This window comes from Carcharhinus amblyrhynchos, chromosome 20, assembly GCF_965287045.1.
Source record: "Carcharhinus amblyrhynchos chromosome 20, sCarAmb.v2.hapA, whole genome shotgun sequence".
In the NCBI taxonomy this organism is placed as follows: Eukaryota; Metazoa; Chordata; class Chondrichthyes; order Carcharhiniformes; family Carcharhinidae; genus Carcharhinus; species Carcharhinus amblyrhynchos.
Genome location: NC_137343.1, coordinates 26,510,392 through 26,526,106, shown reverse-complemented (window position 1 = coordinate 26,526,106; position 15,715 = coordinate 26,510,392). Strand labels below are relative to the sequence as shown.

General features: G+C 38.6%; 1 protein-coding gene and 1 long non-coding RNA gene across 2 annotated transcripts in view; one reads left to right on the top strand and one right to left on the bottom strand.

Moving 5' to 3' along the window:
* The window catches only part of ift81 (intraflagellar transport 81 homolog), an 84,430-nt gene that overhangs the window by 39,427 nt on the left and 29,288 nt on the right, over positions 1-15,715 (top strand). The window contains exons 12-15 of the mRNA XM_080208296.1: positions 8,128-8,277; positions 9,896-10,024; positions 14,188-14,277; positions 14,752-14,838. Coding sequence (XP_080064422.1) covers positions 8,128-8,277; positions 9,896-10,024; positions 14,188-14,277; positions 14,752-14,838 — 456 coding nt within the window. The remainder of the gene's footprint in view (positions 1-8,127; positions 8,278-9,895; positions 10,025-14,187; positions 14,278-14,751; positions 14,839-15,715) is intronic.
* The window catches only part of LOC145355867 (uncharacterized), a 44,216-nt gene continuing 38,456 nt past the window's right edge, over positions 9,956-15,715 (bottom strand). Inside the window, exons 2-3 of the long non-coding RNA XR_013889052.1 lie at positions 11,599-11,700; positions 9,956-10,033 (exon numbers count right to left, since the gene is read on the bottom strand). This is a non-coding gene — a long non-coding RNA (uncharacterized LOC145355867). The remainder of the gene's footprint in view (positions 10,034-11,598; positions 11,701-15,715) is intronic.

Below are 15,715 nucleotides of genomic sequence, written 5' to 3'. Positions count from 1 at the left end.
TAATAGATGAGCTGAGGTGGGCAAAGTCAGGTGATGTTACAGAGATTAAAATAGGTGGTTTTGTGATTTCTTGAGTATGTGGATGGAAGTTCAGCCCAGTGTCGAATATGTCACCAATATTGTGAACAGACTGGTTTGGCCTCAGAATATTGCCAGGGAAAAGGATGAAGTTAAAAACAAGCAAACTGAGTTTGGTGTGGGGGACCAGAAATAATGGTTTTGGTTCTCCAAGTTTCTGCTTTATAGTATTGGATGTCAGATAAGCTGTCTAATGATTTATCAACAATGGAAGAGCTGACAGAAGCAGTGGTAAGGTATAGCTGGGTGTTGTCAGTGTACAAATGAAAACTAATGCTGTGTTTTTGTTTGATGTTGCTAGGGGGAAAGTATAAGCAAGAAAAAGGGACCAAAAGATGAGATAATGAGAAATATACAGAGAAGAGAAAAGCAACATCTAAAGTGAGAGAACTCTGAACAGCATTGGCTAACATGGGAACAGGTGGGGAAGTTGGGTGGTCTGCAGCTTAGTGGGATTAGGGTTGAGTGAGCTGAAGGTGGCTCTCATGAACAACAGTTGTTGGAGGAGACAGAGGGGAGGGGTATAAGAAGAGTGCAGTGGAAAAAAGAAACTGGGTATTATCTTTGCATTCCAGGATAATCTAGAATAGTGATCAGTCCTAGCAGACCTGAGCAGGACCTGATGGCGCTTTGTATGGTCCAGCCAGATTTGGCAATGGATGGATAAACCAGTTGTTTGCCATCTAATTTCAAGTCTTTATTCCTTAGAGTTAAGGAAGCAGAGACAAGGGCCATGTCAAGGGTAGTGGCCAGGATGGGACAGAGTAATAGTTTTATTGGGAACAGGGGCATCAGAGGTGGAGCTGAGAGTGTGGTTGAGTTAAAGACAAGACAGTTTGGGATTTTGAAAGTGACGTTTTAGAGTGGTTTAAGTTGAGGCTGTACGCAAGTGCTTCCCAAACATTTTCCTACTATGACTTCCATTTTGAGGCATGAAGATTGCTGTGATTCCTCCAGGTGGAGCCATGGTGGAGGAAGACCAGTGAGAATGGGGCTGGGACGGAGGAATGGTGTCTTAATTTTTAAAATTCTTTCACGGGATGTGTGTGTTGCTGGTTAGGCCAGCATTTATTGCTCGACCTTAATTGCTCTAGAGAAAGCAGCGGGAAGCTGCCTTCTTGAACCATTATAGTCCATGTGATGAAGGTACTTAGATACAGATACTTAGAAAATTTAGAAAGATAAAACAATTTACCATATTCATCTGATATCTAATATCCAGGGTAAGTATGCAGTACATATGAATTAACAGGAAAATTGTGGTCAGACACACCACACTATAATGTAAACAACAGATGTGACCAAAGCAGATTCTATGGATTTCTCAACAACCCCCATACTGCTGTCACACTATCAACCAACTGGTTTTACTGAAACTCTTGTTTTTCTCATGAGGGTTTCCAATCTCCACATTTGAAGAATTTGCCATTGAATTGGATACAGGGTGATCTAATAACGTGGATTCATCATTGGCTTAGCAGTAGGAGACAGAGAGTGGTGACAGATGGCTGCTTTAGTGTCTGGAGTGAAGATGTGGATTCTTTAGTGATTTTCTGTGATTCTTTAGTGACTGGAAACCTATGACCAGTGGCATATCATAGGAGTCCATGCTGAGCCCATATTTTTCATCATTATGTAAATGACATAGATGACTGTTTGGGGGTGGGGTGGGGGTGGCGGCGGCATTGGATCAGTAAGTTTGCCGATGACACAAAGATTGGCTGGGTGATTAACAGTGAGGTTGAGTGTCTTGGGCTACAGGAAGATATAGACAAGATGGTCAAATGGGCAGATAAGTGGTAGATGGAATTTAACCTTGAAAAGTGTGAGGTGATGCACTTTGGAAGGAGTAATTTGACAAGGAAGCATACTATGAAAGGTCTGACACTAGGAGGTTCCGAAAAACAAAGGGACCTTGGCATGTTTGTCTATAGACCTCTGAAGGTGGAAAGGCAGGTTAATAGTGTGGTGAAAAAGTTATACGGTATGCTTGCATTTATCAATCGGTATAGATTACAAAAGCAGAGAGGTCATGATGGAGTTGTATAGATCATTGGTGAGGCCCCAGCTGGAGTACCATTCACAGTTCTAATCGCCACGTTAAAGAAAGGATGTGAACGCACTGGAGGAGTGCAGAGGAGATTCACCGGGATGCTGCGTGGGTTGGAATATTTAAGTTATAAAGAGACGTTGGATAGGCTTGAGTTGTTTTCTCTGGAGCAGAGAAGACTGAGGGACGATCTGATTGAGGTGCGCAAGATTACGAGGGGCATGGACAGAGTGGATAGTAAATAGCTGTTCCCCTTAGTTGAAGGGTCCGTTTCGAGGGGACACAAGTTAAAAATGAGGAGCAGGAAGTTTAAAGGGGATTTGAGGAAAAATCTTTTTTCTCAGAGGGTGATGATGATCTGGAATGCATTGCCTGGGAGGCTGGTGGAAGCGGGATGCCTCACATCCTTTAAAAAAGTACATGGATGAGTACTTGACATGCTATAACATTCAAGGCTATGGGCCAAGTGCTGGCAAGTGGGATGAGATGGGCAGGTCAGGGTCTTTCGTGCTTTGGTGCAGACTTGATGGGCCAAAGGGCCTCTTCTGCACTATAGGATTCTGTGCTTCTGTGAATTCTCTCGAAACATTGTTTCTATTTGGGCAGCTTCAACAAAAATCCACCTCTAGGATTTCAATCTTGCCTTCGAAGATAAACTTCCTCTGAATCTCAGTGAACACTTAGACTTCACCTTCCATGCATAATTTCAGATCTTTGGCTGTGCAAACAGAACACCATTGCTCCAAAAGGTACCTTTGCCCTTATGGCTGCAGCACAGAGTCACCAACGTTTGGCTGCGCTCTTTGATCTTCTGGGCTTCTCTCAAGCCCACTTCAAGTGTACTTTCCACAGTATTTTCCTTAACTTGGAGCCATTTGCTCTGCCCCTATCGTTTATTCACAAATGTAAAAAATGCAACATGGTAAATGAGCAGATTTCCCATTGTGTTGCTGATAACATGTTGGAAGTATTCCAATAATACAGAAAATAGAAGCTGGAGTAGGCCATTCAGCCCCTCAAGCCTGATCCAGCATTCATTTTGATCATGGCTGATCATCAAATTAAAGACCCTGGTTCCTCCTCTTTCGGCCCCCCCCTCCCCCCAAGCCCCTATATGCCTTGAACCCTTTAACCCCAAGAGCTGTGTCTAATTTCTTCTTGAAATCCCACAATGTTTTGGCCTCAACCACTTTCTGTGTTCGTGAATTCCACAGTTTCACCACTTTCTGTGTGAAAAACTTTTCCTTGCCTTAGTCCTAAAAGGTTTACCCCTTATTGTTAAACTATCACCCCTAGTTCTGGACTGCCCCACCATTTGGAACATTTTTTCTGAATCTACCCTGTCTAATCCTGTCAGAATTTTATAAGTTTCAATGAGATCCCCTTTCATTCCTCGAAAGTACAATGGATATAATTCTAACCGACTTGGTCTTTCCTCTTATAATAGACCTGTCATCCCAGGAAGCAGCCTGGTAAACCTTTGCTGCACTGTCTTACTAGCAAGGACGTCCTTCCTCAAGTAAGGATACTTGAGAGAAAGTTGGAATTTATTTAAATATATTAATAATACAATTGTTAGGAATGCATGTAAACAGAAGCATCAGCAAACATGTTTACTTTGTTTATGGTGAAATTTTTTTTAAATGTTTGAGGAGAATAGATTACTACTGATTGCTGTGAAAAAATCAACTGATGTATGTCTCAAATAATATTCTGAGTATTTTATTAAATTATTTTTATTTATTAGTATTATCCAGTCGAACACCAAACCTTATACCTCTGCATTCCCGATGCATACTGAGATTGCATATCAGAAAATTGCATATCTCCAGCTTGTAGATTTCCATCCATTTAATTTTTATTTTGAGATGTGGCTCATTTAGATTGAAAGAAGGATTTACATTTCCACCTTGAACAACACCAGGCCATCACAAATGTTTTACAGCCGGCTTGTTCACAGCACGCTCTCTCAAACAGCAATGTGATAATGTTGACATTGTTTTAGTGATGTCGGTTGAGGAATAAATATTGTCTTGGCGATGTTGGTTGAAGGATAAATAATTGCCCCTGTGCACCAAAGAGAATTCTCTGCTTGTCTTTGCAATAATATCATGGAGTCTTTTCCATTCACCTGTGAGGAGCAGATGATTTAGTATCTGAGGCAAAAGGCATGAGCATTAGGAAAGGAATCATCTGACAATGAGGGAAAATAATGGAATGGGTATTTGAGGATGCAAAAAGAATTTTGGAGGTATTGAGGGAGGTAACTGGCATTGACAGAGAGCACAATGAGAGGGTTAAAAGGGTCAAGTTATGTAAAGGTTTTAGGAATTAAATGGAACTAATCAAAATAAACTATTAGCATATGGTTGTGCTTGTTTTGCTTGGGACAGCTTTTAGCAGAGGGCAGGTGCATTCCCATGCATGTAGGAGGGGGACTAAACTAAAAAATATAATTCCTACACAGCTGCTGGTTCAAAGTTTCAGTGGTAGATCCTTATGAAGATTCATCTGCTTGTTCTCTTAGCTCTTGTTCTCTTATTATGTTTGCCACAGGAAGAAAATGGGAGGGATCTAATACCCTACCATGCAAGAAAAATATTTCACTTATGCATTCTAAATTTAAAACTATCAGTTTAAGCCAATCAAAATTAAAAATGACAAAGATTGCAGCAGTCTTGCTTCAGTGTTTTCACATTTGATTTTAAACCAGTCTGCTGTAGTGCCTTTAGGAAGGAATCAATTTGTGAGCTAATTTTGCATAATAAGCAAAGATTGGTTGCCTTTCATTCATTGTGTGAGCTGTGGTTAATTTGAGACTGGTTCAAAGCACCAACTGTGCCAAACTGAGAAGCACATGTCTACAATGCTTCATGTGCTAACCTTTGAATTACCTTTTAGGCATCCAGTGAATAGGGATGATATAATGGTATCCTATGTTCCATGTATAAATCCTGTTTATTGTAAAGGTGTGGAGATGCCGACATTGGACTGGGGTAAACACAGTAAGAAGTCTGACAACACCAGGTTTAAGTCCAACCGATTTATTTGATAGTAAACTCACAAGCTTTCGAGGTTTCCCTCTTTGTCAGGTGAATGAAGAGTTCTGGCCTCTGATGCTGTTATATACCCTGTCTAAGGCCAGAACTCTTCATTCACCTGACGAAGAGGGAAACCTCAAGCTTGTGAGTTTACTATCAAATAAATCAGTTGGACTTAAACCTGATGTTGTCAGACTTCTTATTGTAAAGGGGCAGGGCTGTTATTTTTGCTGTTGGACTGTACCTGATTTGGAAAAGCAATGTTTATATGATGATCTCTTTTTACATTTGTGATACTATGCCCTGAAGAAATGTACTTTATCATGTTTCTTTTAAGAGGTATGTTTGAAAGTCAGCTCTGTTTTATATGGTGCCAATTTGTCTTGGCAACAGGCAGCTCACGTGCTGAGGATGCAGGTGGAAGAAGGCTAATGATTGATTTTAGCTTGGAATGTGTTTGTTTTAACCTGAGTTAATGCATTTTCGTTTGTTTGGTTCCTCCCCTGGATTTTCAGAGCAGGGTTTTGATTAGGTTGATAGAGACAGTCATGTGCTTAAGGGAAGGAGCTAAGCTCACAGGAAAAAACAGGCAGTTACTGCTGGGTTCCGAAATAAGCAAGAGGTTTCCCTGTCTTTCTCTGTGGAAGTTGCTGCTTGGACTGTCAAAGTGAGATGTCTCAGGCCCTGTCGCACATGTACGCCGTCTCTCTGATAATAAACATGTAAGACTGCCTGGTTTTGTTTCAGATGTACTTTAGTTTGCTGACTGATTTTTGAAGAGGGGTTGTAAGTGGGGGCAGCATGGGGGCACAGTGGTTAGCACTGCTGCCTCAGTGCCAAGGACCCAGGTTTGATTCCTAGTTTGGATCACTATTTATTTGGAGTTCGCATGTTCTCCCCATGTCTGCATGGGTTTCCTCTGGGTGCTCCAGTTTCCTCCCGCGTTCTGAAAGATGCGCTGGTTAGATGAATCAACCTGAACAGGTGCCAGAGTGTGGTGACTAGGGGAATTTTACAATTATTTCATAGCTGTGTTACTATAAGCCTTACTTGGGACCAATAAATAAACTTTAAGTCTGTAAAAGGAATGTTGCTTAAATTGGAACTAATAGAGGTCAGTTAGCAGTTAAAAATTGCATCATGTAGTGTCTAAGTATTGTTCAAATATTAAATCTTAAACTATAACAAATTCATTTATTATAGTTAAACTGTACTGTTAAATAAAGTTTTCTTTGATCAAAGCTTTCAAGTTTGTCAATAGAAAGAGGAGAGGTAGAGGGATGGACTTAAAGAGAGATGCCTGAAGTGGGTTAAAGAAGGGGGAAGACAAAAGCTCAGACAAATGCTGAATATTCTAGGGGATCAGAGGGCTAGGAAACTAACCCAATGCAGATGAGCACAAATCTTCACTAAATTTTGGGTCATTACCTCACATTGTGCAAATATTTCATCAAATAAGGCTATGACAAAATACTTCTTGAAGATTTTGGAGTGTGTAAAAGTATGTTCTGAGGGAGATGTTTTGAACTCCAGATACAATATTTATTGTTTTCCTATTTCATATATCTAAATCTATTGCTGTTTTTGCCACTTCTATGTAATTACCTTACTCATAATTAAATGGTAACTATTAGTTTTAACCTGAATATAAGATTGCATAATATGTATTTATGACATTTTTGAGTAGATAAGAGTGCATATTGGGCATCCTACATTGTCTCATATGTGCTGTACTAATTGTTAATTGTTCGATACTATCCCATTTCTGACACACGATAATACAAGTTTAGGTTCTTGCAAGACAAGGGCTGTTTGTGGAACCTTTTTCTCACTGAGAATACAAGCTCAAAGATTTGGAAAGAAGTATGAATTATAAAAAGGGCTCCATGTAGAAAGGCATCAAAGAATGTTTTTCTTACGCAATTTAAATTCTGAACAATTAAATATTCATTAACAGACCACTTGATATTTTTGTCAGAAATTTGCTGTTGCATTTGAAATTAAACAATCATCACCCACAAGGAAAGTGAAAAGATGATTCGGACATTGAAGCAGATGTACTTTTGTTGGTCCCCAGAGGAAAAAAATACTTTGGTATGCCAGATTAGTGAATGCTGTGTAACAAAGTTCCCATCACAGATCATAAGTTTGCCTTTCAGAATCATTCTGCAGATGTAAATAAACTGAATTGGTGATTTATATATTTGTCCTTTGTATAAATGACCTTTATTTAACTTTTTGCATCTTGTAACTGTGGAAAATGTGGTGTAGGGTTTATTTATAAAGGAAATATTTCAAACAAAATATTTTCTTGAATTACTGTTTCAGTGGCAAACAAAGCCAGCCGGAAATTGCATAAAAAGCATTTCAGTACGCTTTAATAATATGGAAATTATCTTTTGTATTATAATATCTGCTGAACATATTTACATGCAAATGAGTACATAGTATAAAATTAAATGAGGGTAAATCCAAACAACTAACAAAATAGCAGAATATCTTGGTTTATTTGCTGACTTTACGCAAACAATCAACTTGGTTACAAAATATCACGTACATTTATAAAGCATGAAACCTACATAACTTGCATATGAATTATACAAGTTGTTTGACTGTTTCAATTTCCAAACTAATGGAGTTTATAAGCGAACAATGAGATTGTTGAGGGGGAAGCTCTGGATTTGATGATTTTGCACAGCATCAGTGAGAATATTTTTGGCTTCCTGACCAAGACACTTCTTTAAATAGAAGATGGCCCATTGTCTGAGAGATTGAGCCTCTTGTGGTTTAGCATTGCCGGTCTGTCTTTTGTCCTGTAGGAACTGAGATTGCTGTCAGTTGTGAAACTATTAACATCTTTGATTTTATTGTTTGTTGTGCTTTGGAAATTAGACTTCCAAATCTATTCTTACCACTGATCATATTCACTTATTCCCCTTCAATTTCCACTATTTCTAGTTCAAACGCTATGTCAGCAAACTTCGTAGTAAGAGCACAGTGTATAAGAAGAAACGTCAAGAACTAGCAGAGCTAAGAACAGAATATGGTGTGCTGCAGAGAACAGAAGAAATTCTCAAACAGCGGCATGAAGCCATACAGCAACAGCTGGTAATATGCAATCCTGGCTTTCAATATACTTGCTGTCCAATTTGAGATCACTCTGAGACACAATAAAAAAAAAGTGAAATGACACAACTTTCCATGAAACTATATCAGTCAACTCTGCAAGGACCCATGCCTTTAAATAACACTAGAAAAGTACAAGTTGCTATCAGCTGGCATTTACAGTTTTTATCTTCAGCCATGTGGAGTGTTCTTCAGATAGCTGAGTATATAAATTTATCCATATTTATTCAATTTTGGTTGTACAGAGATTTGAATTATGTTGTGCCCATTTTAAAATGTAACTCATTGCAAGGAATTAATATTGGTCTCAATCTATTTCTGTCCTTTTGTGGATTTAAAAAGAAACACCAGTAATGTTGAAAAATCTGTTGTTATACTAGAGCAGAATAAATTCAACTCAACATTCAAAGTAGAATCATATGATAACAACAAAGCTTTGTCTTTGCAAGTCCAGTATTTGAATGCAGAAGTTATTACCTGGCGTTAGTGGTCACTTGCTACAGAAATAGTTCCAGAAATTGGCTTGCTACAAAATTCTTTAGGTTGTCCTGTTCTCTTGGAGCACTTGGACAGTATGTATTTGTAAAGGAGCTATCCTTGTTACAGTTATTTCCAGTTCTGTGATCTAAGGTTATACTTAGTATAGAGTAGAACTTACTTGATAACTGAAACAGCCCAAGTTAATAATAATCCGTTAATGCAGCTCCCTTAAAACAGTCAGGCTCATTAATTCCTCAAGGTAAAAGTCAGTAGTCTATCAATTTGAATGCACTCAAAATTCTGCTGCTGATATCCTAAGTCGCACCAAATCCCACTCACCTAGCACCCCTAATTCACAAACCTATATTGACCCCTAATCCAGCAAGAGATTGATCTTAAATGTTTTATTCTTGTTTCCATATCCCTCCATGTTTTCACCCATCCCTATTTCTGTACCACCCTCTTACGCTTTAACCCTAAAACATTTCTGCATTTCTCTAATTTTAGCTTCTTGTGTACCGTCAATTTCCTTTGTTCCACTATCTGCAGATGTGTCTTCAGCTGCTTTGCCCTTTAATTCTGGAAATGGCCTAATTCACATATGTCATAATTTCTTGCATTGTTTATATTCAATGCTGCTTTATTCATTCAGTTGGCAGAAGAGTGGACAAACAGTCCCTGACAATTTTTCTTTTTCTTGTTCCCCCTCACTACCTGTGCTGGAATGTCAGAGGGCTCATTAAATTCATCTTGCAAGGTGAAACTGAGTGCAGATGTGGACTGAATCTAGTAAGCAGAACAAATCACTCATACAGGGCAAAAAATAGGCTATCTCTAATCTATGTATTTTAAAATATCTTAGAGTTTTTTCATGGTATATGCAGTGGCTACTCATGCGTCAAGAGGTTATAACATTTCCACTGGAGTAGAAGAAAATGATTAATTTTAGATGCTATATGTGCTAACCACATCAAATTGTTGAAATTTTCAGCAACCCACAAATAAATGTACAAGCTGTTGGGCTTGAATTGATGAGACTTATAATTGTTTATGATATAAAAGGCCGGCTGAGTTCCTTATGTACCTAGTCTTTTCATAATTTTGTCAAACTGTGTTACAGCAAGCAGTCGAAGCGAAGCATGGTATTACTGGCTTCAGTGACACTCAGGAGGAGCTGGAGCGAGTATCTGCATTGAAGAGCGAGTTGGATGAAGTAAAGGGACGAACACTTGATGAGATGTCTGAAATGGTGATCCATCTTTTAATGAAACCCAAAATTCATTCATTAGTTGCACATTTATGAAGGACTATGTTTGAATTGAAATTAAGAATTATTAAAATTATGATACAGTATGCCTTTTCCACATTATGCCCAATACATAATATATTGCTAGTTGTTAGCCTATTAAATCAATTCATTGTATAATTCCCATATCCTCCCAATAATTTCTTCATCTAGTCATTTTTTTACAAAAAATGTAAAATGTAGTTTGCATAAAGATAAACTAGCAACCAAAATTTTGTCATTCTTTTGTCCCAACAAAACTTTGGAATTTACATATTATTTCTTTCCTTCAGTTCAACATATTAGTAGATGAAAATGCTTTATTCTTGCACAGATTACATAGAACACTACAACACAAACAGGCCCTTCAGCCCACAAATTGCACCGATCATATCCATACCTAACAGGCCTATCTATAACTCTCAATCCCATTAAATCCCATGTACTCATCCAGAACCCAGCGAGTTCGCCTCCACCACCATTGATGGCAGCCGATTCCACTCACTCACCACCCTCTGAGTGAAAAACTTACCCCTGACATCTCGTCTGTACCTGCTTCCCAGCACCTTAAAACTGTGTCCTCTCGTAGCGACCATTTCAGCCCTGGGAAATAGCCTCCGAGAATCCACCCTATCTATACCTCTCAACATTTTATAAACCTCTATCAGGTCGCCTCTCAATCTTCGACTCTCCAGGGAGAAGAGACCTAGCTCCCTCAACCTATCTTCATAAGGCATGCCTCCCAATTCAGGCAACATCCTTGTAAATCTCCTCTGCACCCTTTCAATAGCTTCCACATCCTTCTTGTAGTGATGCAACCAGAACTGCGCACAGTACTCCAAGTGGGGTCTGACAAGGGTCTTATAAAGTTGCTGCATTACCTCCCAACTCCTAAACTCAATCCCTCGATTAATGAAGGCTAGCACACCATACGCCTTCTTGACCACATCCTCCACCTGCAAGGCTGATTTAAGAGTCCCAGACCCCAAGGTCCTTCTGCTCCTCAACACTGCGAAGAGTCCTACCCTTGATATTGTACTCCTTCATTCCATTGGACCTGCCAAAATGGACCACTACACATTTATCCTCATTGAAGCCCATCTGCCACTTCTCCACCCAGTCTTGCATCCTATCTATGTCTCGCTGCAACTTCTGACATCCCTCCAGACTATCCACTAACACCACCAACCTTTGTCGTTGGCAAACTTACTAACCCATCCCTCCACTTCCTCATCCAGGTCATTTATGAAAATGACAAACAGCAAGGGTCCTAGAACAGATCCCTGGGGCACTCCACTGGTGACCGACCTCCATGCAGAAAAAGACCCATCCACAACCACACTCTGCCTTCTGCAGGCAAACCAGTTCTGGATCCATTACGTTAAGACATGTTGTATTTTCTCATTTAAAGCCATGTCCTTCCACATTTTCCAATCCCACTGCAAAGCATTAAATGAATGCTAGCATCCCCTTAATCAATTGTGACATTGTTTTAAAAAAAACACATTTCTCAGAAATTATAATTACTTTATACTGACCTTAATGACAGAATGAAGATAAATCTGCATCTTCTGTAGTATCAGCAGACTCTAAGCTCCTTTGGATGGTTTGATCGTGAAAAATTCTTAATATGTGGAGGACTTGAAGTAGCAATAAAATATTGACCGTTTGATGATATGGGAAAGAAAATTTTCACACTATGATCTTTTCCTATTTACAGTACCATTAACTTTATAATCATCATATTGCAAAAAAGACTGTCACATTAAGTGCTTTTAAATATGTTAACGTAAGGCACTTTTTAATGCTGCTATTATTTATTTTCTGAATAGTCCCCTATCTGAAATATCTTCCTTTTGAGTTATTTTGAAAATAGGACAAAATGGTTGTTTTTTAATTTTAAGCACTTGTAATCTATTTCATATTTGAGTATTTAATCATATAAAAATAAGGCTGGCAGTGCACATATAGAGGAACATATATAAAGCTTATCATTTGCCAATGGTGATCCTCAACTAAACATTTTGTAGTGAGAATAAGGAGCAATGCTAAGGAATTTGATTTACTTTTTCCAGTAATATCTGTGAATATATTTGAATTTTCATTACAACAATTTATCGCTGGTGATAACAGCGCAGTTATGCTCAGGAAGTGGAAAACATCAACTCCATAACTTATTTTTTAGCAGTAGGTAAAATTAAGCAAATTTGGCCAATAAATATTAAAAAGATACAACATGCCTTTCAATGTGCAGCCAGTGGCTCAGGAACAAGTTTTTTTGTATTATTTTTCAATGTAATAACATGAAATTCAGTTGTTATGAAATGAATGGTGAGTAGAATTCAATGAGAAAGGATTGGACTTTGGACAGATTTTCCCATTCATGATTTCACTTCAGATTAAAATAGCCTCAAGGTGAAGAAGGTTAGTCAGTATTGTGGTGAAAATGCAGAGTTTGACTTGCATTGGTTTTGTGTTGAGCCACACTTGGCTGATCTCAATCTGAAATGTATTTAAGAAAGGTTGATTTTTTTTTGCATCAAGATGCTGTGCAAGAACTTGGATAGTTAAAAATTAAACAAGTTTACATCAGTGTGATTTATGTGAACAAGTTGTGTGAGATCACTTCAACCTTTCAGGAGTGATCTTTAAATTCTGGAGCAAACGAGTGGAATGCATTTTTTGTCAATTTCACAATTGTGTACAGTAGCTATCTATGACATAACTATTTTAAATTGTCAGGGAAGATGAACAAACTTAATTTTGTATTTTTTTTTAACTTGTCAATTTCCTTCCCAGTCTTTCTAAAAATTGTTGTTCATCACAACAATACATTTTCCTAGCCATTAGGCATCTGACCCAAGCAATATTGTTGAATTCACTTGCCTATCGTTCAATAATTTAGCCCTACTGTTTATAGCAAGTGTAATAATTTAAAACAAAGAAGGAAACTTGATTGACTAAGCTAATTGAAATTTCAGTTGAATAATAAAAATGCAACAATTTGTAAAACAGTTCAAAGTTAAGTTAAGTTATAACAGTCCATTTAGTGTTCATAATTCTCTTAGTCTAACATACTCTGTAACAACTTCATGAAAAATGTAGTCCGGTAATGATGTATTGCATTTTGATTCAAAAGAAGTACGGTATATAATCCCCTTGCAGCACCATTGCTGTCACTCAATTAATTAGAGAGCTAGTTTGTTGCTTGAGAATGTAACAATTTATTAATAACAAAGAAAAAAACACTTGAGGTCATTCAGTACATATCCAAACTGGTTAGATTTCCATGCGCATTCATGACATAAGCAGAGTGTTTGTTTTATTATGTTTTAGCATAACAAATTAAGATCTCACATTACTGCTGTATTTCTTTCTTAGAAATATGTGCCCTTTAAATCTAGTGCCATGAGCCCTTTAAATGTTGTTTTATTGGGCTGAGGCCTATTTGCTTTTAAAGGTATTTTTCTTCCCTGTTGTGATTGCTGGGTCCCATGTGTAACTAAGTGAAGTACAATCTGCTTTCACACAGTTGGCAAGAAAACTCTGAGGCTGACCACAAGGAAGTGGACAACAGCAGTCTTGGGAAGTTTTTTGGTCTGTTTGTTCACTTCATCAGTGCCAGATGCTATTTTAAAAATTCAACTCGTGATGTTTGGCAAAATGAAGGATGTCAGTAGTTGGAATGAAACGATTATAACACATACTTCTGTCCTGCGACATTAACTGTGCCTGGTCAGGAATAATAAACCAAATGAGGTTTTTGATTCCATAGAAATGGATGTATATCTAAGTTATAAAAATTCACAACAAAAAAATATTGGGTTCAAACTGCATTGCATTGGTGAAATGTTAATGTGTACACGTTAACTTCGTATTTCGTACTCTTTGTGGAGACAAAGAGACTTGGGCCAGAATCTTATCGTTCACATCAGTGGGATTTTCCCATTCTGCTGCAGTGAATGGAGATTTGGCTGGCTGCCAAATTCTCCGACCTCATTGCCACAGGAGCATGGAGGCAGGTACGATCTCACTCCCATTGAGTAAGTGAAAAAGAAATGCTCTAAGTGGCAATGTACTGACCTCAAATTGGTAATAATCATTTGTTGTTGAAAACATTTCTGCAGGTAAAGAAGCTTAATGCCCTTATTGCTGAAAAGAAGACTGCCTTGGCTCCTGTCATCAAAGAACTACGACCATTGCGACAAAAGTGTCAAGTAGGTCGTGGTCTTTAAACAACAAAGTGGGTGGTGGTGAATATGTTACTTGTCTGTATGATTATCAGTTGCTTGCTAAATCAAAGCATTAAATTGGTTTACCAGATTGTATTGTTGCATATGGCAGACAAATTGCAATTACATACCAACCATAGAACAGCTATAATTGTACAGGGAAGTGCTGGAAGGAGTATTATATGGGGAATAATTGGCCTTCAACAAACACAAAGCTCACATTTTTGGCATTCAATAGCAAATCAATTGTTAGACCCTAAATATAAAGTATTGCTATTTCATTCCATATCCAAGTGTTTGGTTTGGTATACATCTGTTTAGATTACTTGAGCTAATAATTGTAAGTGAATTTGAAAATACAAGGTCTTGACCTGTGATTGACAAGGACGCAACTTGTTTTAATGTCGCACACTGCAAGTCATTGTTTCATTTATGTGACGTTTTGCCATTTCGCACTAGGAATTAACTCAAGAGTACGAAGAAAAAAAATCACTGTATGACAGTTGCGCAGCAGGATTGGAAAGTAATCGATCTAAGCTTGAACAGGTAGGAATAAGTCCTGCATATTTCACGTATTTTCTCACCCCCCCCCCCCCCCCCCCCCCCCCCCGCCCCCGCTCCTTCCCAGAACCAGGATAGGGTCGCCCATGTCCTCATTTTTTACCCTGTCGGCCTCCGCAGTCCAAGGATCAACCTCTGCCATTTCCACTAACTCCAGCATGATGCCACTTCTTCCCCCTTTCTTCCCCTGTCAGTATTCTGCAGGGACTGTTCTCTCTAGGACACCCTAATCCATTCCTCTATCACACCCAACACCTCACTCACTGCCAATGGCACCTTCCCATGCAATCGTAGAAAGTGCAACACCTGCCCCTTCACTTCCTTCCTGCTCGCCATCCCAGGGCCCAAACACTCAAGTGCAGAGTGCTTCACATGCACCTCCTTTAAACTGATCTGTTGCATTCGCTACTCCCAATGTGATCTAGTCTACATCTGAGAGACCAAACATAGACTAGGTGACTGCTTTACAGAACACCTTTTGTCCATCAACAAACAGGACCCAGCCCTTTCCATCTTTTGCTATTTCAACACACCACCCTGCTGCCCTGTCCACCTGAGTGTCCTTTGCTTTTTGTAGTGCTCCAGTGAAGCCCAACATAAACTGGAGGAACAGCACTCCATCTTCCAAATAGGCACTCTACATCCTTCTGGACTGGACATTGATTTCAACAACTTCAAAGCATGAACTCTGTTGTCCCTTCCATTCCGTTTCTCTTTATTTCATTTTATTTCATTACTTCTTTTCATCTCATTAATCCATTTTTATTACTTTATATTCTTATTTTTATGTTTCCATTTCCTAAAATCTTGCTTTCCATCTTATTTCACCCCCTTCCTCCATTAGGGCCATCTGCCACATTCC